The following is a 26,461-nucleotide window of genomic DNA, read 5'->3' on the forward strand; positions in this document are numbered from 1 at the left end:
ATACACTACATACTGATATACACCTGAACATCAGCAGGAGAGGACTCTTTAAAGTAGAGAAACTACATACTGATATACACCTGAACATCAGCAGGAGAGGACTCTTTAAAGTAGAGAAACTACATACTGATATACACCTGAACATCAGCAGGAGAGGACTCTTTAAAGTAGAGACACTACATACTGATATACACCTGAACATCAGCAGGAGAGGACTCTTTAAAGTAGATACACTACATACTGATATACACCTGAACATCAGCAGGAGAGGACTCTTTAAAGTAGAGACACTACATACTGATATACACCTGAACATCAGCAGGAGAGGACTCTTTAAAGTAGATACACTACATACTGATGTATACCTGAACATCAGCAGGAGAGGACTCTTTAAAGTAGAGAAACTACATACTGATATACACCTGAACATCAGCAGGAGAGGACTCTTTAAAGTAGAGAAACTACATACTGATATACACCTGAACATCAGCAGGAGAGGACTCTTTAAAGTAGATACACTACATACTGATATACACCTGAACATCAGCAGGAGAGGACTCTTTAAAGTAGAGACACTACATACTGATATACACCTGAACATCAGCAGGAGAGGACTCTTTAAAGTAGATACACTACATACTGATATGCACCTGAACATCAGCAGGAGAGGACTCTTTAAAGTAGATACACTACATACTGATATACACCTGAAATGAGCACAATAGGCCCCCTCTAATATACACAGTGTAAAGTGCTTTACATAAGACATTGACCCGACAACAAACATAAGTGTGAAATAAAATGTATTGTGCAGATCCAAAGACACCCTTTATTTTAAGCAAACCCAATGGCAACTTTCTTTTTTTTACCTTAGTTAAGACATTTTAAGGGAAGTGTTCTTTTAATTGATCTGTGAGGCATTGCAGCTACACGCGTCGTACTGTACGTAGATGTCAGTCTCTTTTATTGACTGTAGACTGATTCACCCTCTCCAATATCTTAATCCACTTTTAACAATACCACAAAGGCTGGACTCAGTGACAGTGAAGCACTCATAATTAAAGGCTTACACACTTATTAACGCATAGTACTATACATTTTATATTTTATTTACTGAGGTAAGTGTGAATGTTTAAACATTTAGCTGCATTTCAATGTAACAATATAATGATATAATTCAAGTATAATATTGATCAGTCAAGGGCAAGGCCTTCTTCAGCATTCAGTCATTCATGTTGTATTGTCACTGACAAACGGAGCTCATTCTGCCCGCCTTGTGAGCATAATGAGGAATCTTTTGAATGCACAACCTAAATAAAGCATCAGATATGCACCATTAACAGGATCAAACGGAATGCTTCTTAATCTGCCACATATTTCACATCACCTTTCTAAATGATTCATTTTGCCTGAATAGGACTATACGGAGACTCTCTGTGGGAGTTATAAAGAAACCTTGAATAGTGTTGTCAGCTGCCTTCTCATATCTGCCTCCTTGTCCAATTTGGATTCCCCAAAAATGGAGCAGCCGATGCTAATACTCCCATAGGGACACTGGCGAAGAGTGCTTTAAACCTCCGTCTCTGTCAAAAGAAAGAAGGAAAACAAAAGATGAAAAAGAAAATAACTCCGGGGGAAAAATATATTATTTTTCTGTCTCAAGAACTTTTGGAAAAAACCCACTGTGATGACGTAATCCTCCAGCTTTCTCCCAAGTTCTTTCAAACTTTCACTCTTAATAATGTCAGTTAGACATCACCTCAAAGTGGCACATAACAGTGGTAGGGAAGAGGCAAAGAAGTCTAAAACTAAGTGTCATGGAGGGCTTGATAAAAGGAGCAAATCCATTTTGAGCAGCTTTCCCCCGCTGAGCCGGGGGCGGTTGATTTGATGGAAGCTGCTGTGTAAAAGCACTGCTCTTTTCTCCAGCCTGCTAATTGGGATGGTTACCGTTCCTCGTCTCGTCTAACCCGCCCTTCCTTCACACACGTTCATCCCCTCTGTGCTGGCAGTCGCCTTGTGTTGCCTTCTTGTACCTCTGTGAGAGGGAACACAGTTTGTGCTTTGTGAATCTTGACTGAATCTCAGGTATTAATATCGGGTGACGAATGAGCTAAGGGAGAACTTAATTGTTATTTTTTACGACTACAAGACCCCCTTGTTTAGTGGCACTTTCTGGAAAGAGAGTCAAGATGTGCCAAAGTACACGCTGTGGCCCTAACACAGTTATTGGACATTGGTCATGATGGAGAACTCTGATTGGCTGTTCAGCTAAAGTGAATAAGTGCACAAAAGAAAAACTTGAGCAAGGAACATTAACAAGCAAAGACAAAATGGCACGAAGAGGGCTCTTTTTATGTTTTATCTTTTCAAAACACTAAAGCCTACCTGCATATTATCAACCACAATGGCCGTCTGGAACAAAGCTAAGTGGTAAGTGGGAGTTGTTTGGAAAAAGTCGTCAAACACCGCTTTGATTAAATGTTTGTATCGTAACAACTGCGAACAAGGCAGGCTCAAAGCCCATTAGGCAGAAGACCATTATCAGTGTATATTGCATGTTACTGTCAAATGAATGTTTGTAACAAGTATAATCACCCTGATTAAAACACAGAAACGTGTTTCCAAACAATTATTAAGTTGTAAAACTGTAAGTATTATATTGGTTTTATAAATCTGTATGCGTGCATGGATTCAGTGTAAACATCGTCAGTAAAAAAGGATTTACAATGCATTTTACGCTTGTTTGTGAAAATGACTTCAGCTATATGAATGCTTTCATTTCCAAAATATAAAACGTATTTTAATGGTATTTGATGGCACCTCAAAAAAATGCATTCATTCAAAATCTGATGTACATCATGACAAGTTGTGATTTTCCCCCTGCTGTATGTGCAGGAATAAACCAAAGTCATGCTGTTGTCCTCTTCTTTTCGTCATGTTGCGAGGTCAGGCTCACTCTCGTTGCTTAAGCGAAGTATTCATGTTGTATGACTTTCTCATTTACTCTTGGAAAGAAAGCAATTAAGTGCATTCCAGGATGTCCAAAACTATTCCACAAAGACTTGAACATAACTGACATCTTGGTTCATATATTTTCTAGGTATTGAGATAAAGTAGAATTGATATTTTAACATACTTTTTTTTTTTAAACGTTTCTCTTAATGGATAAATATATTTTAATTCTTATTCTGAACCCTTTTTGAATGTGTTTAAGATGCCATGTACTTATACAATGCCTGACTCAGCCACTTTACAAAATCACTGATTAATGCCCTTGAAGTCCCAACAATGAAGAATGACTGATTGTGATACAAATATCGTGTTCTTGTTTCTATTCGATGACTCACCCTTTAACAGAAAACTTGTTCGTGTTACAATATCAATTCAACTTCAGGAATATCCGTGTGCGCCCAAGATGACCTACACATCTCTCTGTGAACTCACAGATGATTTATCTGGGCTCAGACTGAGGGACCATCGAGTGGCAATGAGGCGACAAACAGCTTGTGTATAGTCAACCTTGGTCAGAGCGTTGCATCTTCACTAATGGAGTCAGAAGTATGTCATGCGCTGTTTATCCCTCAGCTATTCAAACATTGCTTTAAATAGATCTTGCCAGACACTCTGCATTGGAACCCACTGTCTTATATAACACAACACAAATCTGCTCCAGACATGATTCACCCATCAAGGATCCTGGCAAACTATGGATAGTTTTATTAAAACAATGTCAGATAGATAGACATTAAACACGGCTGAAATATGTCCGTCTGGGTCTAAAATAACCTTTAATGTTCGAATGATGCAGTTCAACAGGGAAATAGACCTTCACCTCTCAAGGGATAAGGTGTATGTTATATACAAACCCAAAACATCCCAATTAAAAAAAATTTTAAAACTATTTTTAATGACCCATTTTCCTAATTTAAATGTGTTCTACTTTTGAGACTTTTATTTGAACATTTACTAATACAAATAAAAGGATTTTTATTTTTTATTCACACAAAGAAAAGGTTCATAATCCGGGGGTATTTATTGTTTGCGCTCCCCCTTACGAAATGATAAGATGTATGCCACCCTCATGTCTCTCTGGTGGTTTGAATATACATTTCAGCCAACAGTGATTAGCTTAGCTTAGCATAGGAGTGGAAACAGGTATGAACAACCAGCCTGGCTCCTGGCTAGGAACATATATTTCCCACCAGCACCGCTACAGTATGTATTCAGTTTGCTGAATATACACCAAAGGCTTTAGGAATTCAAAGCCTTTGGCCAGACAGTTTCTGGCACATAACTTAAGATACAAGTTATCTAGTAAGCTTTAGAGGTTCTGCTCGGGCAATTATGTTACCTTAAAGATTGAACTGATCTGTGATGTAGTATATGTATCGGGCTTGATACTTACATCATTCACTAATCGCATATCGAACTGACAATCTACATACTGATTGATATTAATATGTAATTAAAGCTGAGAGCAGCGATGAGCGGGTTTTCGACGATCCGCGCATTTAACAAGAGTCCTGATGTCCGTGCAAAGTATTTAAAAAATCCCTCCGGAGGAAGGCCCTGAAAACGCGATTTCGTAGCAGAAGCATAATAATAATCTGCAGGAAAACAATAGGTTCCTCGCACTTCGTGCTGGGACACCGTTGGGGTCCCAGCACCAGTGCGTCCCCCATGTTGTGATGTGTGTTTCTGTGCTTTTGCCCGTTGTTTTCCCTGGTTGTTAAATTGAGCGCATGGATATCAATAATGCGAGTCATAGGCTCGCACGTGCTACCTACTGTCATGATTTCGGAACCTTTTTCGGTACTTTTGCTGGTCGTTTCCCCTGTTTTGTGTTTGTTCTGCAGGGTCGATTACAATAGGGTCTTCACCGACCTCTGGTCTCAGACCCTAATAATTCTATCGATATCAATAACGATATCAATAACATAGCGATAAAATTATCCTATGGATATCAATCATTCCAATTACTTGGACTATTATATTTTATTTTATTTACTTGCAGTATCTGTTTTATTTTGTTGCACTGTTGAAGGAGCCTGTGCCCTAAGGATTTCATTGTCATAACTACACTGTAGCTATGTACATATGACAATAAAAGCCTTTAACCTGAACCTCGAATCATGCGAGTTGTCTGCCTTCATGATTTCGGAACTTTTTTTGGTGCTTTTGCCGGACGTTTTCCCTGTTTTGCGTGTGTTTGGCAGGGTTGTCGCTAACTGATTAGTTCTATGCCAAAAGAGCTGTGGTATGGATATACTGTAGGGGTGTAACGGTATCCGTATTCGTCCCGTACCGTCACGGTTCGGACGTCACGGTTCGGACGTCACGGTTCGGCACATGCAGTCACACGGCAAATACGCCTTTTTTTACGAGTGGGAAAAAAGTCTGTCACTCAGGGCAGTATCCACTACACTATATATAATCCAGGGGGCGGTATTGCGCCTAAAAGCCAGCTGCCGGTAAATAACAAACAAAAACACAACAAAACAACACAATACATGAAGAAGAACAGTTAGCTACGGCGAGTTCACACAACACACAGGAGCTAGAAGACCCACCTGCTTCTTTTAAATCAGCTGTGTGGGAACATGTCGGGTTCCCTGTGGACTACAACAATGATGGGGTGCGAGTTGTGGATCGGACGAGGACGGTGCGTCGGCGTTGTTCGACAGCGGTGCGGTATGCTAGTGGTAACGCGTCAAACATGCTCAATCACATCCGAGTCAGTCTCAGTCCCCTGCGAGAGGGTTTCCTCGACGGCAGGTGCCATAGTTACCGCCAACAGATCTGCCCTCACTGCTGACAACGTAGACTAACTCATCTTTCTGAAGAACAACTTGAAAATAGAGTAAAGCTTGAGTACCTTTATTTAGGCATAATGGCCTCACACACTCACAAGTTAATTACACATGTTAGACATTGCTCCTAAAGGTACAGATTTTATTTAGTTTTATATTTATCATTGTATTTATTTTATATTTTGACCTCAGGAGATGTTATACAGTTCTGTATTGCCTTTTATTGATTGTGATTCAAACACTTTCTTATTATTTATTTAAATATTTTCAAGACATTCTTTTTAGTTGTTCAGCTTATTTAACCTTTTAGTTTGACATCAGCCATTATAAATAACATGGCCATCTGAGTGTGTGTGCTACTGTTTGTGTTTGTTTGTAACTGTGTAATACAGTTAATGATTCCAAATGGTAGAGTTCCTTATTTTCACACCAAAACTTGCACTACTGTTACAAATAAATAACAGCAACAAAAAATTATGCATTTGGGACTTTTTTTTGCTTTTCCTTGTTGTACCGAACCCGTACCGAACCGTGACCCCCAAACCGAGGTACGAACCGAACCGTGACTTCTGTGAACCGTTACACCCCTAATATACTGTATTGTTATTGTGATATTTTAAAAAGCAGGTAGCAGTATCGGATCAGAACTGAAAAAAGTGACCTTGTGTAAATGGAACAGAGCCAGGCTAGCTGTTATGCTAAGCTAGGATAACAAGCTGGAGGCTGTCGCTTCGTACAGACGAGTGGAATCGACAGTGGTATCAAGCGTTCAGCAATCAATACAACATGTTCAGCTTGTCCTTAAAACACTTCATCACAAACATTTGAAAATGAATGTATCCTTTATTATTTAGCCTCTCTTTGTTTGTTGTTCCACTTGGAGGAATCCAATGTTGACAGCAGTATAATATATCAGGTCAGGTGTGTTACACACCTCAAATAATGGATTCACGTTCAGGGTGCAAATTGAAAGTGTAAGTCAAACCAAAGACTGATCCAAATAGGTCAGTGCCGGCGTTCTCCTGAGACTGGGTCTGCGTTGAAATGGAAGAAGAACCTTCCGCCCTCCATGATAAATGCCCTCTGATGTGGAGCCAGGCAGATGGAGGCAGAGATGCATCAAATAAATAAATAAAAACCTGAAGAAAGAGAAGCGCGAGGCTGCGGCTGTGCAGATTATGCAGACAGTTGACTGTTTCACAACCCTCCCACGGAGACGGTGCTGAACAGCAGCTTCGCTTTGATCACCTCCGGATTAACTGTCACTGTGCGTTAGTGTGTGTGTGTGTGTGTATGTGTGTGTGTGTGTGTGTTACTTTCGAGGTGAAGCCGTGTCTGTGTGTCTGGATCAAGCGTACTGCAGCAATCAGGGGAAAGTGAACGAATGAAACCATTAAATGAGGTCATTGACGGGGTATCCTTTGCGGATGTTTTTGTGAGAATAAAAGAAAAAGAAAGGTTATTTGGAGTATGGATAGCAAGAACCCTAACACTCTTGAATCCTAGCAAAGTGTTATCTCGTTTAGTCTCTATTAGAGAGAGAGATTTGAAAGAGGGAGATAGAGGCAACTGTGGTGCAGTGGTTAAATCAGCGTCCTCCAATCAGAGGGTCCGTTCTTTGATCGCTCTGCCCATGGTTGTGAGTTGTGTGCATGTCCCTCTGGATGAAAGGGTTAGCTAAATAACATACATGTGGTAAAAGCAATGGTATGCGTCATTGGAGCCATAATGAGTTTTATATCAATTTGATTTTTGAAAAATGTAACACAAATTGTGGGAATTCATTCAAAATTGTGGAGATATGTTAATGAATTGTTCTCGACACATGCAGTGTAGATACCACTTCCCTTTTGACAATCAGCTGATTGAGGCAGTTCTTGTGAATAAGTCATGTTTTCAAAGGGGCCCTATTCTGCTCATGTTCAGGTTCATATTAGTATGATGTGCCTCTACTGGGACATGTCTCCCTGCTTTAATGTTCTTCTCATACTGCCTGTGCTGCAGCACCTCTTTTCACCCTCTGTCTGAAACCAGAGCCCAGTTTGCTCTGATTGGTAAGTGTGGCCATCCCTGCTGTGATTGGTCAATCGCCCAACCGAGTGTGTGGGAGAGAAACTCACCCTGGAGGGACTTTGGGATTTTAACCTTTGCAGACCGCTTACATGCACGAAAACCTACAGCACATCTGGTAACAATTATTTATTTGTATGTAAAAATAAGAAAAATGTAAAAAGATAGAGTCTTAAGGAGAAAAGAAAATAGAAGAAACAAAACAAAGAAAAGACTGAAATCTCCGAGATGCGTGAGCGCGGCCACACAGACGATTACAAAGTTTGGAAAAAAACAATTGCGCTGCAAAAATTGCTCTCATACGGCATAAAGGTTAACGGGCCGCATTCACATCTGTGGCCACCTTGGTAGGGACCGAGCCCCAGTACATGGGCCGAGAAAAGGGAAAGGTCAGAATTCTTTTGAGAACGTACCGTCATCAGCCGAGGCTTCGCTGCTGTACCCGTCATAGTCCGCCGTGAGCGCGCTGTACTTGTGCCGGCTCTCCCAGGTGAACCCTCCTCTGTGTTGGGTGTTAGCGGCCTTGGCTCCTCCCCGCAGGCCATGGGAGCGGCTGACGGCCTCCTGGTACTGACCCATCACTTCATCCTCGCTGTCTGATGACGAGCCCTGCAGGTTGGCATCAGTGTAGGCCTTGTCTGTTTAGGGTAAAGGCAGACGTCCCTGTTGTTACTGTGGGACATGTTGAGACCAGAGAAGACCACTGGCAGCCTCTGCTGGCCTCCAGCCTGTACTTCACCGGGACCCTGATCAACTGCTTTGGAAACCATGGACAGACAAAGTACTTCTCCAGTGTCAGAATAGAGTTCTCGAGAACCAACCGTGTAGAATCCACATGAAAGGGCTCTTATTTAATGCTGTTTAGTGTTTTTAAATACCTGTATATCTTTTGCTAAAGACAAATAGAGCCAAGGAGGGATGTTTTCTGTTGCCTCGTGCTCACACTCGCTCGCAACACTCGCTCTCGCACTCAAAAACAAAACTTTATAATAACTTAATAATAATCATATTATTGTCATCTCAGTCTGAAGTCCCAGGCCCCTCCCACAATGCAACATACACATATGTATAAATGAAACGGTGCAAGAAGAAACAGAAATAAAATAGTACAAGATAATGGTGAAAGTGACACGATGGTGTCGATGATACGCTGAAATAAGTCAACTATTTGCCTGTAAAATAGAGTACGATTAAATAAAAACAGAATGTTGAATTTAAAAGTGAACATTGAAATAAAGAAAATGCTGAGTATTGTAATTATATATGAATACATTGTAGACAGACTTTTGTCGATTTGTCTTTGATTTGACCTTTTTGTTATATTTAAATTTCATTAACTTTTTATAGTTTTATTGTTGTTTGTAACTCAATTCATCTACAGCAGGGATCACCAACTACATTTGTCCAAGGGCCGAAATGTAACCAATAGACACTATCGCGGGCCAGCGATTTTTATATAGCCCAGAATTTTATAAATAGTATTCAGATTACTTTTGGAATACTTTCTTTTTCCATAACAGATGGGTATGTTTTGGGAAACAGGAGACACATATTTTACTGTTTTCATGGCTTATCAAGAACTCAAACACAACATCTTGGTGTCATTCTGGACAGCTCCCTCTCATCTGCACCCCACAGAAAAAACATCACCCGGACTGCATTCTTTGTACTGTCTTAAAACCTTTCCTTGGAATATGTTATGAATTGTAAGGTGTCCTTGGGTGCTTTGAAAGGCGCCCCTAAATAGAATGAATTATCATTATTATTTATTATCTGAAACGATGTAATAACTTTTAAAACTTTTTCCAGTCACTTGCCCCATGCCTTCAGCAGCAGCAGGCCATTCACTTTGATTTCATCCCGTTATGAAATGTCATCATTTCGACAATAAAGAAATGATACATAAACGTTACCTTGCACATTTTATCTAACCATCTCCGTTTCTAACTTTCAATATATTTTAAAAGAGATCTCTCTCTCTCTCATCTGCGTGCGGGGGCGGGGCCTCACAGACACGCTGCATCTCTCTCTCTCGCTCACAGACACGCTGCATCTCTCTCGCTCACAGACATGCTGCAGCGCTGTGCAGTGTGCACACAGTTCTGCCGGTAATGGAAACTTTTCCACCAATAATTCCAATAAGTATTCCAAAATGTATTCACTTCAGGTTTACGAAAGTAACTGTAATCAGATTACTCGTTTTTCAAATGTAACGCCAGCTGAATACAGTTAGCCTACTTGATATTTGTATTCTGATTACGTAACGCCGTTATGTATTCCGTTACAACCCAACCCTGCTTCTAGGCTACTGTCCCGCAGCTGCTGCCTCTCTGTTGGACTCCGGTACTGCACCTTACTCACGAGACGTTGTAAACAAAGAAATGGGTGGGGGGCGAATGCAGTAACCACTCCGCCAACGCCACAGTCACCCCCGTCGTGTGGGCCGGATGAGAATGTCTGGCGGGCCAGATGTGGCCCGCGGGCCGCCAGTTGGTGGTCACTGATCTACAGCGTCCCCATTGGACAGAGAATCAAATTCTGTCTGCCGCGAAATGCTCTCCTTGTAAAGATTCTCCGAAGGCGATACTGAATGTAATCAGTCACTCACTTTAATCCTATCAATCAGTTCTGTAGCTCGTTTGGATTTCCTTTTAGTTTCACCATGAAATATTTATATGATATAGTTAAGAAAAACATATAAACACAAGTGTTGTTGATGTATATCTTAAATATGGAGACATTTTATGTAGTGTATATACTGTAGATGAATTGAGTTACAAACAACAATAAAACTATAAAAAGTTAATGAAATTTAAATATAACAAAAAGGTCAAATCAAAGACAAATCGACAAAAGTCTGTCTACAATGTATTCATATATAATTACAATACTCAGCATTTTCTTTATTTCAATGTTCACTTTTAAATTCAACATTCTGTTTTTATTTAATCTTACTCTATTTTACAGGCAAATAGTTGACTTATTTCAGCGTATCATCGACACCATCGTGTCACTTTCACCATTATCTTGTACTATTTTATTTCTGTTTCTTCTTGCACCGTTTCATTTATACATATGTGTATGTTGCATTGTGGGAGGGGCCTGGGACTTCAGACTGAGATGACAATAATATGATTATTATTAAGTTATTATAAAGTTTTGTTTTTGAGTGCGAGAGCGAGTGTTGCGAGCGAGTGTGAGCACGAGGCAACAGAAACATCCCTCCTTGGCTCTATTTGTCTTTAGCAAAAGATATACAGGTATTTAAAAACACTAAACAGCATTAAATAAGAGCCCTTTCATGTGGATTCTACACGGTTGGTTCTCGAGAACTCTATTCTGACACTGGAAAAGTACTTTGTCTGTCCATGGTTTCCAAAGCAGTTGATCAGGGTCCCGGTGAAGGCCTCTATCTCACTATTACTCAAAAAGAACAAAGGTCTGTTGTTGGCCAAAACTGGCCCCTTTGTGGACTGGTATATTTAAAACCTGTTCGTACATGTGTAACACGGCGGTGGATGCTAACCCATTGACGGCATTATGTGGCGTGGTCCCACAGGAGACACGAATAACAAGTGATCAGGCTGAGGCTGTGGCATTCTCTACCCTACTTGCTAGACGTCTGATACTCTTTAGTTGGAAAAAGGCTGCACCGCCGTCTCATAAGCGCGTGGTGCAGTGGGTCACAGGTTCAAACCCCACTGCAGTCAGCATGTCGCAGGCCTCTATCTCACTGTTACTCAAAAAGAATAAAGGTCCGTTGTTGTGTGAATCATATCGCCCCATTAGTCTTTTATGTTGCGACTATACAATTCTAACCAAGGTCCTAGCAGGGAGGCTGGAGAAAAGTATGCCTAACTAGATGCATCCAGATCAGACTGGTTTCATTGTGGGTCGACATCTATCAAGCAACCTCCGCCGTGTGTCCAATGTTATCTACCACCAGCCCAACAATGTCGAACCAGAGCTTATTATATCCTTCGATGCACAGAAGGCGTTTGAAAGGATCGAATACAATGACCTGTTCACTGCGCTCGAGGAGTTCGGCTTCGGCCCTACTTTTTGTTGGCTGATCAAGATCCTTTATACAGCGCCTAAAGCTTCAATTCCAACTAATTAGATAATATCTCATTATTTCCCACTTTTCCGTGGGACACACACAACAGGGTGTCCACTGAGCCCCCAGATATTCCATATTGCTATGGAGCCCCTGGCAATACTGTTAAGAGAGACCGCTCGTCTAACTGGAGTGCAAAGGGGGGAGAATTGCATAAGTTGTCGCTCTATGCGGATGATCTTCTTCTTTCGGATCCCCATGCTACTATACCTATTGCCTTGGAACGTATCGCCGAGTTTGGCCGGGTGTCGGGCTATAAACTGAACCCGAGTAAAAGTGTTCTATTCCCCATAAATGATAAAGCACGTAAAAGGTCATATCAGAACTTCCCTCTCTCTGTGTGTGAGGACAGCTTTACATACCTAGGTGTCTGCGTCACGTACACATACAAAGCTCTGATGGACAACCATTTAAAACAGTGCTTGGTACTGTAAGGCTAAACTGGACATGGAGAGATGCTCGACTCTCCCCCCGTCACGAGCTGGCAGGTTCATTCTGTTCAAACGACGATCATGCCCAGGTTCTTATTTCTGTTTCAGGCAATCCCAATCTTCATCCCTAAATCCTTCTTTAGGGAATTACATAAATGCACTTCCACTTTTATTTGGAATAAAGCTGTACCTCGAATTAGGAAAGAGTATTTGGAAAGGCCAAAGGGGGAGGGTGGTTTGTCCTTACCCAATGATGTGTGTTATTATTGGGCTGCCAACATCCACAAGCTGATGTTTGGGGTTGATGTGACGGACGGATCCCCAGTCTGGTCTGTAATGGAGCAGCAGTCAAGTAACCCAGTGGCACGTTGCTCTTTAATTTGCGCTCCACTACCCTCGAGTACAAACTACTGGACGAATAACCCAGTCATCCAAGGCTCTCTAAAGATATGGACTCAGTGTAGAATTCATTTCAAACACAAACAGGCACTTATTGCTTCCCCAATTCTGGCAAATGTAAATGTGTCTCCATCTCTCACTGATCCATCCTTTCGGTTGTGGCATGGGAGAGGGATTAGGTGTGTTAAAGATCTTTTTAAGAATGGACACTTTATTTCTTTTGAGCACTTAAAGAAGGATCTCAATAACCCACAGTCATGTTTCTTCAGATATGTGCAGATACGTAGTTATGTGAGGACCCACTTCTCTCTAGCAGCCCCACAGAGTATTGATGACTGTTTAAATATGGATCCCTGTGACAGGGGTCTGGTGTCTGTGTTATATGACAATATTCAGAGGGTCCCGCCCCGTCGCTTAATCACTTAATGAGGCAATGGGAGGAAGAGCTGGGAATAACTATATCAGATACTATTTGGCAGGCAGCAATTCGGTTTGTCCACTCGTCCTCAATGTGCATTAGACATGGGCTGCTACCATTTAAGGTTTTGCATAGGTTACATCTATCTGCAAGTAACCTGGCCAGATTGTACCCAGGTCTAGACCCAACCTGCCTCAGGCGCAGTCGGGACCCGGCCAGCCTAAGTCACATGTGTTGGCTCTGTCCAAAACTGGCCCCTTTTTGGACTGGTATATTTAAAACCTGTTCGTACATGTGTAACACGGCGGTGGATGCAAACCCATTGACGGCATTATGTGGCGTGGTCCCACAGGAGACACGAATAACAAGTGATCAGGCTGAGGCTGTGGCGTTCTTGCTAGACATCTGATGCTCTTTAGTTGGAAAAAGGCTGCACCGCCGTCGCATAGGCGCGTGGTGCAGGGGGTGCACAGGTTCAAACCCCACTGCAGTCAGCATGTCGTTGTGTCCCTGATTGCCCACAGCATTGAGTGTGTAAGTCGCTTTGGATAAAAGCGTCTAACAAGTGACGTCATGTAATGTAACACGCGCTGGGTAGAGGAAGCGATGCCCCATCTGAAACGTGAGCAGCTACAGCACACGACCCGGGCTCTATCGCAAAGTACTATAAGGTCTGGCAACCGTTTCTGTCCTGCTTTGAGAACAAATGGTCTGACATTAAAACAACGTAGCCAACCCGCCCTCCCTTTGTTTTTATTTAATTACGTTTTCATTTTTACTCTTGGTTATCCATGTCGTTTTTTATTTAATAATTTATGTTTATTTGTTATATACCTATGTTGTATCTCTTCTGGATGTCAATTGATATTTTGTATACTTTCTGTGTGTGCTGTATTTCTGAGTGTTGAGCGCTGCTGTTTGTTATATGTGGAAAATCAATACAAATATTTAAATCATAAGAAATATTTCTTTAATATTGATGGTTTTTCATAGTAAACATGACATTCACTTGCTTTGCATTACACTTGTGTGAAATGCATGGATCCATTCAGTGCAGTGTTGTTTGGCAGCTGTTGCTGATTACATCATTCACAGTGTTGTAAAGGTGCTGCGCTAAAGAGACATCTGCACACTCAACCTGACAGGCTGTGTTCTGCACTCTATTTCTCACTCAAATTCATTCTTTTTATCCTTCCACTTTTTAATGCACTAAACACAAGATGTCTTATCTTTTGTTTTATGGTTACGTATATGTCATACACAAAGTCATCCATTCTTAAAAATGCCTTTGTTTTTTTCCTTGTGAAAGGACTCATCACTTCATGCAATGATAAATTCATCTGGGTAATCTGGATATATATATATATATATATTTAGAAAACGGACAAGTCAAATCAAGCAATCTGATTGGTTCTTAGCTGTGATATAATGAGCGTATATATCACGGGTAGAATTGTAGTTACTTTTCACAACAAGTCAGTATCCCTCCGCATCTGAGAAAAACTGTATACAGTTGGGCTGAAAAGCAAACTGCCTGCACAACACAATGACAACATTTTCAAACAGTTTGCTTTTCAAACTGGAACAAGAAAACAGCGGAGAAGTAACAGGGCAGAAACCCTCCTTTTTACGCAGCGGTCCAGACATAGACATCACACGGTAAAACATATCCAGTGTGCAGATCCTTTGGCATTAGGGCAGGGATATCTAGATACTTTCCAAGGTTTGACATCATGAGTTGTGCTACTTTTAAAGCAAGCAACGATGTTTTCAAATCTGTAATCAAAAAGGTCCGCAAAAACGCTATCGACCAATCATATTACTTGATTTGACTTTTCCGTTTTATAAATATATTTACATTTCGTCCGTTACGAAACAAACTTACAAAGCATAAGATGGAAACATTTAAGGATAACTTCGACCTCCGGGTAGGCCTTACTATGGAGGAGTGGATTGAGCAGTGAAAAAAACTTCTCACTTCAAAACATAGACTTTACTTGGGCGGGCCACCCATGTATAGTCTATTAACGGCCGCCAAAGTATATTTGTGTATTGTAGTGGACATTTTTATTATTATCATCCTTATTATTATCCTTATTATATCTTTCATATGCTTAAACCAAATGCTTCTTATTTCCTCTTGTTGTGCTTTTACCCTTATTATTCTATTATATTCTCTTATGAGTTTCCCAGTCTCTGCAAGGCCACAGCTGTTTCAGCAGACTGGGAGACTCATACACAGTCACACAAAGTTCCGTTATGCTATCTGCAAGGCCAGAAGGTGTCTCATAACAATCTCCCCGTGTGAACAGGAGAGTTATAATATTCCCACTCTTTCCTTATATAATCTCTGCTTCTTCATTGTTCTGCGCACTCTCGGGCAGACTTTCCATACTCTGTCCGACCTGTGACATATTATATTATTGTATCGTGTATTTGAAGCTTCAAATAAATAACCAAAAGACAGCTTTGCTTGATTCACCATTTATTTGTTTTGATCATTTGACTTGTACTCTCCAGAGCCGTGTTTGGGTCCCAGATTTCCATAACAAATGGCGTTGTCGGCAGGATCTCTGTATGTTTGATCGGGGAAACCTCTGGACGCTGGTGGCTGCTAGCTCCGGGATCTTGGATCCTCCTCTACCCCGACATAAAACGTACGGGACGAGGGGACCAGCGCGAGGGGTGGAACCGATTGACTTCACGAGATCCAACGAACTCAAAGGGCTTTCAATACTCGGTGAGATGTGCAAAGTCTAAATTGTTTAAAGTTAAACGTAATTAAAACTCCATGACATCAGGAGAGGGACTGCTCGAAAACAGAGATATTTGGCATATCTAGCATCGACGGATGAAAAATAGTGTTTTGGTGACACGGAGTGTTTTGGTGACACTTTAAGGAGTGTTTTGGTGACACGGAGTGTTTTGGTGACACTTTAAAAGACTTTGCTATGGGGGCAAAGCAGGCGAGGGGGTATGTACAGCCTCCTGAGGGTCCGACTGTAGATGTCATGCGAGCAAAATATGGTGAAGAAAGTCTGTCTAAATTAAATATATGGACGGAAATGTTCGGATTTCCTAAGGGAGGTTCTTTGAGTAAATTAAAAATCAAAAACCTAAGAGATAAATTACAAGAGTGTGAAGATGGAATTAAAAAGGGGAGTAAAAAAAGGCAGTTGGCCTTGGGGATTAAATAAAATATTAAGGTTGAAAATGAATGTGAAGAAAAGAAATACATTATTTCCAAAAGACATGTAAACCCCAGACATCTCTGTGTCCTTCCATTGCAGGCCTGAATGACCTCTCCTCGACTGGGTATCCCTTCCCTCCTCCGGCGTACAACCCTGGCAATCTGGTTGGAACACCTCAACCACCTCCACTACAAGCCCCAGCCATGCAGTCAGCGTCAACTCCAAGCTCGACAACAGCGGGATAAACAAACCCGATGCCCTAGGAGACCAAGCAGGTGTTTGGGAAACAAACCTCAGTAATGCCTTTCTCAACGGACTCACAGACACAGCGCAAGCTAAACAAAATGCTGGCCGCTCACAATACCGAGGGAGAGGCAGAGGAGGTTTTCAGAGGCAGAGGACAAGAAGCAAGACGTTCATTTGAAGAAAGATGTTTCCAAGTGTGGAAGTGTTGAACATTGGATTATGGGACTGCTCACAGAACACTGGAGTGGAGGCAGAGGGGGACAGCAAGGAAGGGGCCCAATCGAGTGAGATGGAAATTCAGCCAGCAGCATCAAACCAGGGAAGTGACACACACACACACACACACACACACACACACACACACACACACACACACACACACACACACACACACACACACACACACACACACACACACACACACACACACACACACACACACACACACACACACACACACACACACACACACACACACACACACACACACACACACACACACACACACACACGCATCATACATGCTATTGAGAAATTAGAAGAATTAGAGGACATGTCTGTGGTTAAAAAGGGTACATATTTGAAATATGACAGTGAATGTTTGCGTTAAGAAATGTCCCACACATTTTTGGTTGATTCTGGGGCTACACATTCTGTGGTAAAAAAGGGCAGATTTGCCTGAATGCAAATGTAGTGATAGATTTATTCATGTGCTGGGTTTATGAAAAGGAGAAGTTTCTGTACCACTTCAGAGTGGAGATAACGGTGTTGACAGTAATCCATTTCCCACATCAGTAAAAAACAGTTATTTTATCATCTGTCTGCCCAACACATTTACTGGGCAGAGATCTGGTTCTCCGGTTCGGCTTGGACCTCATTTTTCCACAAATGAGGGTCTTAAAGTCCGACAGCCATCTCCTACGATGGTTCAAAAAGTGTCATTTGATGATAAAGAACTGGTGAATGTGTATCAATGGGCTGCTGACACATTGACTGATCAACGTGGTTTTCCACCTGCTGTGTGGAAACTTCTCATTTTGCATTGTACTGCTAACGTGGTTGAAAGATCCGTGTAAATGCTATGATGAGAGTTTTACTGTTAGAATGTGTGAATGATGAGCTCATATTTAAAAATGTATTGGAATTCGCTGGGTGACGTGTCTCTGTTAGACTCACACACACACAAGAGACAACCAGCTGTGTCAAATCCCAGGGGCGGTCCACACATTTCACTAGCCAGGGGGCCCCACTGATAGATGGAGGGATTTGGGTCCAATCGTTAAAGATTGGGAGTCAGTCACTGATTAGACACCTACACACACAGAATATGTCATGTACTCTATGTCACGTGACGTGTATCAAAGGAAAATGTGCACGAACGTAGCCGTTCTGCGCACATTGCTGTTGGTTGAGGATAAGGTAATTCTCATATCTCTGAGCTTCCTGCCGTGCTTTCAGATGTGCCATACTCACTCTGGGCAGCTCACAGATATGACGTAGGGTTAATGTCCACGTTCACGTACCGTACCCATTGAAACGTGAAGCTGTTGATGGCCAGTGTTTACCTCTCTGCTTAAACAAGGGGTCATTATTCCGTGTAACGATTCCAGTGTTTCCTGTCAAAAAGATCAGAGACAAACCTCCTGACGAGTGGAGATTTGTCCAGGATTTACGATGTAAATGCAGCTGTGCATGCACGCTCGTCCGGAATTCTTATCTGATTATTTCCCAAGTTCCAGCCTCTGCAACATATTTACTGCCATAGATGTCTCAAATGCATTTTTTCCAGTGTTCCGGTACACAAAGACAGTCAATTTTTGTTCACATTTGAATATAATGGTAAACCTTACACATTCACACGTTTGTGTTAAGGCTAAATGGTCATGTCATTTCAGGTGAGGGGAAAACGCTTTCAGATAAGCGTATTGCATTGCTCTGCCAAAACCTGTCACTAAGCGACAGATGATGTCATTCTTGCGTATGTGTTCATAACACACGGCTGTTGTTATGCTTGCTGTGACGTTACATTAGTCCGTTCTCTGCTTGTAATTAGGCCGTTACAAGCTTCAAAGTTGTATTTATCATCTGAATTTGCCGAAACAAGTTTAATATTCTGAAAGCCAATACTTTGAAGATGTATAAGTGAGGTGTCTTGAGTAGTCAAAATTACCTACAAATCATTGTACACACGTGTACATATTATTCTATTTTTATGCAGCTCTGTGTGATTTTGTAGCTACAATTCAGACTAATATACTACCAGAAGTGGAATAAGTACTCAGATATTGTACTTGAGTAAAAGTAGAAGTACCAGAGTGTTACAGTAACAGTCCTGCATTCAAAATGTTCCTCAAGTAAAAGTAGAAAAGTATTATCAGAATATAGTGAAAGTAAAGACAGTAAAAGTAGTCGTTGTGCAGATTGGTCCATTTCAGAATAATATATATGATATGTTTTATAATGATTGATCATTAAAGTGTTCTCAAAGCTGGTGAAGGAGCAGCTAGTCTGAAGTACTTTGTAGACTGCAGGGTAGCTTGTGGATTTACTCCAGGTGGAACTAAAGTCTGATTTAACACTTGATTATATTTCACATCATTCATCCAGATCTGTGAAGTAACTAAAGGTATTACATACATGTAGTGAAGGAAAAGTACACCATGTACCTATGACTTATGTTCACTTCCAACCTAAAAGTACCTAAAAAATAGTAATCAATAATATATTGAAAAGTTATTTGCGGATTGGTTTTTATATCGGCTCAGCCAGGTTATATGGGAGGCCCAGTCTACGTACACTCCAACAACAAATGCCTTGGCTTAACAAAGAAAATCAAGGCAATAGGTTGCATCGATGGTTATTGAGTTAAGACAACTTCTATTGAAATGTTGTTAAAGCAACAAAGTTATTTGAGAAAGGGGAGAAGGCTTTTCCTCTGCAGTCAGAGGTGTTTTCAATTACCACTCACTTAATAATTGGTAGCATAAACACAAGTTTAAGTTGATTACTCCAAAAGTTCCAACTTGTTTTACCGTATTATTTAAATATAATCTTAAATTGTATGTACTTAATTACCACATGTTGAACATGAACACATGTTTTTAAGTTGACAACTATTTATAAATTAAGTTGCTCCAAATAATATTGTATTCAATAGGGTTTTTCTCTTAGCTTTTTCATGTTTTTGCCATTAAAGAAAGAAATTAATTGATTCCACAACAAAAATATTAGGCAATTCATTTTTTATTTTTGAACTGCAGGTGTTTATTTCAACACATGATGTTTCAAAAGGAGAGACTTCATTTAGTTTGAACATTGCCTGAAGACGGTTGACGTACTTTCCATGGTGTGCACCTAGACCGGACTTAAAGACAGACAGGTTTTTATTGTTTGGACTTAAAAGACGTTCCTCTGACCAACGCTGACCTCATGTTGTATGTTGATGGGTCTGCCTCTCGCGACCAAGGGGGCACTAATTTATTTATTTTTTTTTTTTTTTTGTGTTTTTTTTGTTTTTGTTTTTTTCTGTTGTTTCAGATTCTGCTGTACTCCGTTCTGGACCGCTTCCATGTCACCTCTCAGCACAGGCAGCAGAGCTCATCGCACTAACTGAAGCCTGCACGTTTGCAGAAGGCAAAACCGTGACTATTTACACTGACTCACGATATGCTTTCGGAGTAGTACACGATTTTGGGGCTATTTGGAAGTGTAGACAATTTCTGAAATCTGATGGCAAACCAGTACTTAACCATGCACTGGTTGCAGGCTTACTAGACGCCATTCTGCTCCCATCTGAGGTTGCAGTCTGTAAATGTGCCGCACACGCAAGCAGTACAGACCCAGTTTCCCTAGGAAATGCGTCTGCTGACTCAGCCGCAAAGGCCTGATTCCTCTCGCACCTCACGCACACTCATTTGTTAAAATCCCTGTCTCCTCCTTCACTGACAAAATGTCATCACTGACTTCCATGCAGCAGCTAGCTACGCCAGTTGAGAAGGCTCAATGGAAGGCTGCTGGGGCTGTTTTTGGGTTGGCCCAAATTCCAATCCATGTCTTCCCAGACATTTTTTCCCTCATTTCGCTAAGTTGACACATGGGTGGGATCATGTGTCAAAAGGGGGGATGTTAGAGTCTATAAATCAGGAGTGGTTCACAAGGGGGTTCACAGTAAAAGCTCAAAAGCACTGTGAAGCATGCTAATCTGCATTATGAAAAATTACAAACTAACAAAATGCTGTGCAGACACAGGTCTGTCATGGACACAAGCTCTGCTCATTGTGCTGATGTACATGAGGATGCGGAAAAGAACACGGAGTCAACTCAGCCCATTTGAAATCCTTTTTGGGGCTCCTCCACAGATTGGACTCAAGGCTCCAGGATGTCCTCTTCCCTCCACAACTTTGTGTGAGGATGCTATGTTGTCATATTGTGTTAACCTATCATCCACTTTAGCGACTGCCACTGGTCCGCTTCACCGCCTTCAACCGGGCGACTTCGTGCTGGTCAAGGATTTCCGGAGAAAGAGCTGGAAATCCAATCGTTGGCAAGGTCCCTACCAGGTGCTTCTCGTCACCCAGACAGCGGTCAAGGTCCCAGAGAGAGCTACATGGGTCCACGCCAGCCACTGCAAGGTCGTGGTCACAGGAAAGGAGAAACGATAGAAACAGATGACAACAAGTGACATGTCCAAGTCACCAACAGATGACAACAAGTGACGTGTCCGAGTCACCAACAGATGACAACAAGTGACATGTCCAAGTCACCAACAGATGACAACAAGTGACATGTCCAAGTGACCAACAGATGACAACAAGTGACATGTCCAAGTCACCAACAGATGACAACAAGTGACATGTCCAAGTCACCAACAGATGACAACAAGTGACATGTCCAAGTCACCAACAGATGACAACAAGTGACGTGTCCGAGTCACCAACAGAGATGACAGCAAGTGATGTGTCCTAGTCACCACCAGCACCACACTGGCACTACATACACCAAAACACACTACACTCAAGGTGTCACGAGCGAGTGCCAGCTGAGCGGTTCCATATGCTCTCTGGTTCCTCGTTTGTGTTATCAGTGTGCGAAGTCTGACGGTCCGTGTCACGAAATCGACCGAGAGAATACACTCACACACTCCATGGAACATTTCCCCCTCGTGATGAGGGCTCGCCTAGAGAGACGACAACGCAACCGTGAGCAATGTGAATGCTACTGGAGAGCCTGGACAATCATAGAATGGTTCCTCTGCAGACTTGCCATGATAGTTGTGTTAGGACTAGTCCTATATTTTATGTATCCAGGGTCAGCACACAGCATGTCAGCCAAAATCGAGGTATCTAAGAGGTACATGGGGAAAGCAGGGCGAACCACATTTATTTTATTTTGTTGTCTGTATGTATGTATCCGGCGCCGACCCGTGTGGCACATTTTACATAGACATCGCGCCCAAAACTCAGACCCGGAAAAGCGTAAGCAACCTTTGACGCCACTGTTCATCCATAGGTACATCTACATTTAATCTATACATAGGCGACCATAGCAACATTGATGTGGGTCAGACCAGTAATGGGATCACCGGTAACGTCTGGTGGCACACTCTGAGATCATTCTTGCAGGCCGCAGGACAAAATGGGTCATGTTATGCATGCACCCTTTTCCCCCACGACTCATCAGTGTCCGTGCCAGTTCGTCCGAGCTCTCTGACCCAGGTTGAACACCTCTGCGCGTTTATGGCTCTGACAAAGCCCATCAAGGGTGAAGACAGCGTAACCGAGTGGCGTTATGCTAGGCAGCTTCCCCCACCATGCAGCAATCGGTCTAACTCCTCTTTGCGTGCATCCACGCTTGACACCACATACGCAAAGTACCAACCCGTCAGCCATGTGCACCCCAGTCATTTGAGAGGGATGAAACACAACCTCTGCATCCAGAGAGTTTACCACAAAACGTCTCTTACACCACCTTATTTTTTCCTAGGCACTACTACTGGTTGTACTCGCATCCTACGGAACACATGCGGTGACGGTGCTTACAAAATCTCGTATTGTCACATATCTGGTGCCCCTGAGAGAATCCTTTCTAACGTAGCATTCCCTGATGTTAAACATATTTCCCTCCAACTGGCGTGGCCCAGTGATGCTGGGTTTAGCGCGCCAGAAGATTACGTTTGGTTGTGCGGCAACAAGCTCTATCAAGTTCTGGCTCCCCTTTGGATAGGGACATGCACTCTAGTGGATTTGAATCCAGCAGTCACTGTACTCACGTCCTTAATGCACACGACACATCATTACCCAGAGTTCCAACACCCCGACCACCACAAGGTAAAAAGAGATATGACGTCCGCTGAAGCTAAATTCACGGGTGGCCTGTTCCCATGGTGGGGTACAGTAAACAATGCCCATAAAATAGATACCTTACACGTCCGGCTAGAGAATCTCACTTACGAAACGACGCAAGGCTTCCAGGCATTGCCCCCATTCATAATAGCCTCTAGGAACATGCTCATGCAGCACCAATTCGCTCTTGACCTTTTGTTCGCCTCAAAGGGTGGCCTGTGTCATGTGATCGGTGACTCCTGTTGCACTTACATTCCCGACGCCACCAAGAACATCACTGACACCGTGCTGCATCTTAACAACCTGTTAGCTGACATGAAAGCTGATGACATATCCAACGCAGGTGGCTGGGACTGGTGGTCCTGGCTTACATCAGGCGGGTGGAAAGCATAGCTGGCTAGTATAGTTACACCCCTGGCGATCATTTTTGGCCTATTAATCAGTTGTACCTGTTTGATTATCCCAATACTGAAGAAATGCGTTTCCAGTATGGTGTCCTCAGCTTTCGTTCAGTATACTACTATTCCATTACAAGACAATCCTTTGCGCCACAGTGAGATAGATCAGCTAGAATCAGAAGAGTCTGATTCCGATTCATCAATATAATCATGTGTGTATCTCCTCTTTTATGCTTACATTATATTGGAGTCTGTCCTCCACAAAAACAGCCAGTTTTCTATGATATATTTGTGATGTGTTTACTTAAACCAGCGATGGAGTGTATTCATTGATGTGTTATATCAGTCTATCCTATCATTTGTTTTTTCTATTGATCAAGTATGATCAAAAGGGGGGAATGTAGTGGACATTTTTATTATTATCATCCTTATTATTATCCTTATTATATCTTTCATATGCTTAAACCAAATGCTTCTTATTTCCTCTTGTTGTGCTTTTACCCTTATTATTCTATTATATTCTCTTATGAGTTTCCCAGTCTCTGCAAGGCCACAGCTGTTTCAGCAGACTGGGAGACTCATACACAGTCACACAAAGTTCCGTTATGCTATCTGCAAGGCCAGAAGGTGTCTCATAACAATCTCCCCGTGTGAACAGGAGAGTTATAATATTCCCACTCTTTCCTTATATAATCTCTGCTTCTTCATTGTTCTGCGCACTCTCGGGCAGACTTTCCATACTCTGTCCGACCTGTGACATATTATATTATTGTATCGTGTATTTGAAGCTTCAAATAAATAACCAAAAGACAGCTTTGCTTGATTCACCATTTATTTGTTTTGATCATTTGACTTGTACTCTCCAGAGCCGTGTTTGGGTCCCAGATTTCCATAACAGTATCCATCTGCGAGCACGACTAGTGGACCGCGTTCACACCGGAGTACTTTTCCCCGTACTTTTCGCGTTTAGTTCAGTTAGTACCTCTTATGTCGCGTTCACACCAAAAAGAGTACTGAGTGCCGGGAACTTTTACCACAATTGTTAGTGCCTGCTGAGAAATGGTACTTTCCTGGGGGGAAAAAGTGCCGAGTCAGACTCGAGTCACCAATTTGATGACTTGAGACTCGACTTGACAAAATCACAAAAGACTTGCGACTCGACTTGGACTTGAACACCAATGACTCGGGACTTGACTTGGACTTGAGCCGTCTGACTTGAGATGACTTGATAATTTAATTCAGAGGTCTCCAACACGCCGATCGCGAGATGCCGCTAGAAGAGCAGCCTCCTGTCGGGGAGAGCAGAATCTCCAGCCGCTCCTACTCTTGCTGAGATTCCTTGCAGGCAGGGGCGTGTCTTTATTTAGCTGGGCTACCATGCGGCCAATCATATGCGAGGACACACTAGGATCATACCATTATGTGAAAGAAGGGTGGGGGGCACAGCAGGTGTAGTGGTACAGGCCAGCTGCACAGAGCGACGGGGAGCCGTATTTAAATGCTAGAGCATCGGAAAAAGTCAAGAAATGAGCAAAAACCGAAAAAAGAAGCAGCATCTGGCTGCTTTTCAATGTTATTGGAGAAAGCAAAGCTGAGTGCAGGATTTGTAAAATGAAAATAACCTTCAGAGCAGGGTTTTTTTTTTTGGTAACCAGGATTTACTGTCAGAGGTGGGAGAAGTTCAGATCTTGTACTTGAGTAAAAGTACCAGAGTGTAGGAATACTCGGTTACAATAAAAAGTCCTGCATTCAAAATGTTACAAGTAAAAGTGCAAAAGTATTAGCATCAAAATATAGTTAAAGTAGCACCTGCAGAGGGATCTAGATGCAGGTGTTCTTTTCCCCATAGAGACCGCCTCGCTGCACATTATCCCTTGCATAAAGATAGATTGTGGGTCCCTCATAACATGTTGTGTACACAGTGGAAATAAACATTCTGGTCACCTCAACATCAGGGATCTTATCCATTAAACTCCTTCTGAATCAAACCGTCACGGTAACCTTACCTTACTGATCCCTCTTAAATTCGAAAAAAAACACGTTACTTTACCAGCAGAGAGAAAATTGATTATTAAATTATGAATGTGACTAATAAAGAGCAGTTTGATTATTAAGTATTATTCTGTTGATCGATGTCATTACATTACATTGCATTTAGCTGACACTTTTATCCAAAGCGACTTACAATAAGTGCGTTCGACCAGGAAGATACAACCTTGAAGAAAACAGAATCATAAAGTACATCAGGTTTCATAGAGCCAAGTATTTCAAGTGCTACTCAACTGGCTTTAGATAAGCCAGTCCTTTATTAGTATATAAGTGCTTTGTTAATAGTTCTATCGCTCGAGGTGGAGTCAAAAGAGATGAGTTTTCAGTCTGCGCCGGAAGGTGTGTAAGCTATCTGCTGTCCTGATGTCAATGGGAGCTCATTCCACCATCTTGGAGCCAGGATAGCAAACCCACGTGTTTCTGCTGATGGGAACTTGAGTCCCCTTCGCAGCGAGGGTGCAGCGAGCCGTTTGGCTGATGCAGAGCGTAGTGCACGTGCTGGGGTGTACGGTTTAACCATGTCCTGGATGTAGGAAGGGCCAGATCCATTCGCAGCATGGTACGCAAGTACCAGTGTCTTGAAGTGGATTCTAGCAGTTACTGGAAGCCAGTGAAGGGAGCGGAGGAGCGGAGTGGCTACATTACATTTGGTGAAAAGCACTAAATGACTTGCTTAAGACTCGTTTTGTCAAAGTTTCGGACTTGACTTGAACTTGCCCATCCTGACTTGAGACTTGACTCGGACTTGAGCGCAAAGACTTGAGACTTGACTCGGACTTGAGCGCAAAGACTTGAGACTTGACTCGGACTTGAGCGCAAAGACTTGAGACTTGACTCGGACTTGCAAAACAATGACTTGGTCCCACCTCTGGTGCTATTCCACCAGACGCGCCGCGTTACGGCTCAGAAGCGTCTCGCCGCTGGGCTCCGCTCGAAATAGGATTGAAGTCTATTTTTCGACGCGACGCAGCCGTAAGGTAATGTCAGG

General features: G+C 42.2%; 1 protein-coding gene across 2 annotated transcripts in view; it reads right to left on the reverse strand.

Moving 5' to 3' along the window:
* LOC117467390 (synaptotagmin-14-like) overlaps positions 1–26,461 on the reverse strand; it is a 104,493-nt gene that overhangs the window by 17,563 nt on the left and 60,469 nt on the right. The window contains exon 4 of one of the 2 annotated variants that reach the window (XM_034110984.2): positions 8,297–8,521. The exons of the other annotated variant lie outside the window; for it this stretch is intronic. Coding sequence (XP_033966875.2) covers positions 8,297–8,521 — 225 coding nt within the window. The remainder of the gene's footprint in view (positions 1–8,296; positions 8,522–26,461) is intronic. 2 annotated transcript variants of the gene reach the window in all.

This window comes from Pseudochaenichthys georgianus, chromosome 22 (assembly GCF_902827115.2).
Source record: "Pseudochaenichthys georgianus chromosome 22, fPseGeo1.2, whole genome shotgun sequence".
Classification (NCBI taxonomy): domain Eukaryota; kingdom Metazoa; phylum Chordata; class Actinopteri; order Perciformes; family Channichthyidae; genus Pseudochaenichthys; species Pseudochaenichthys georgianus.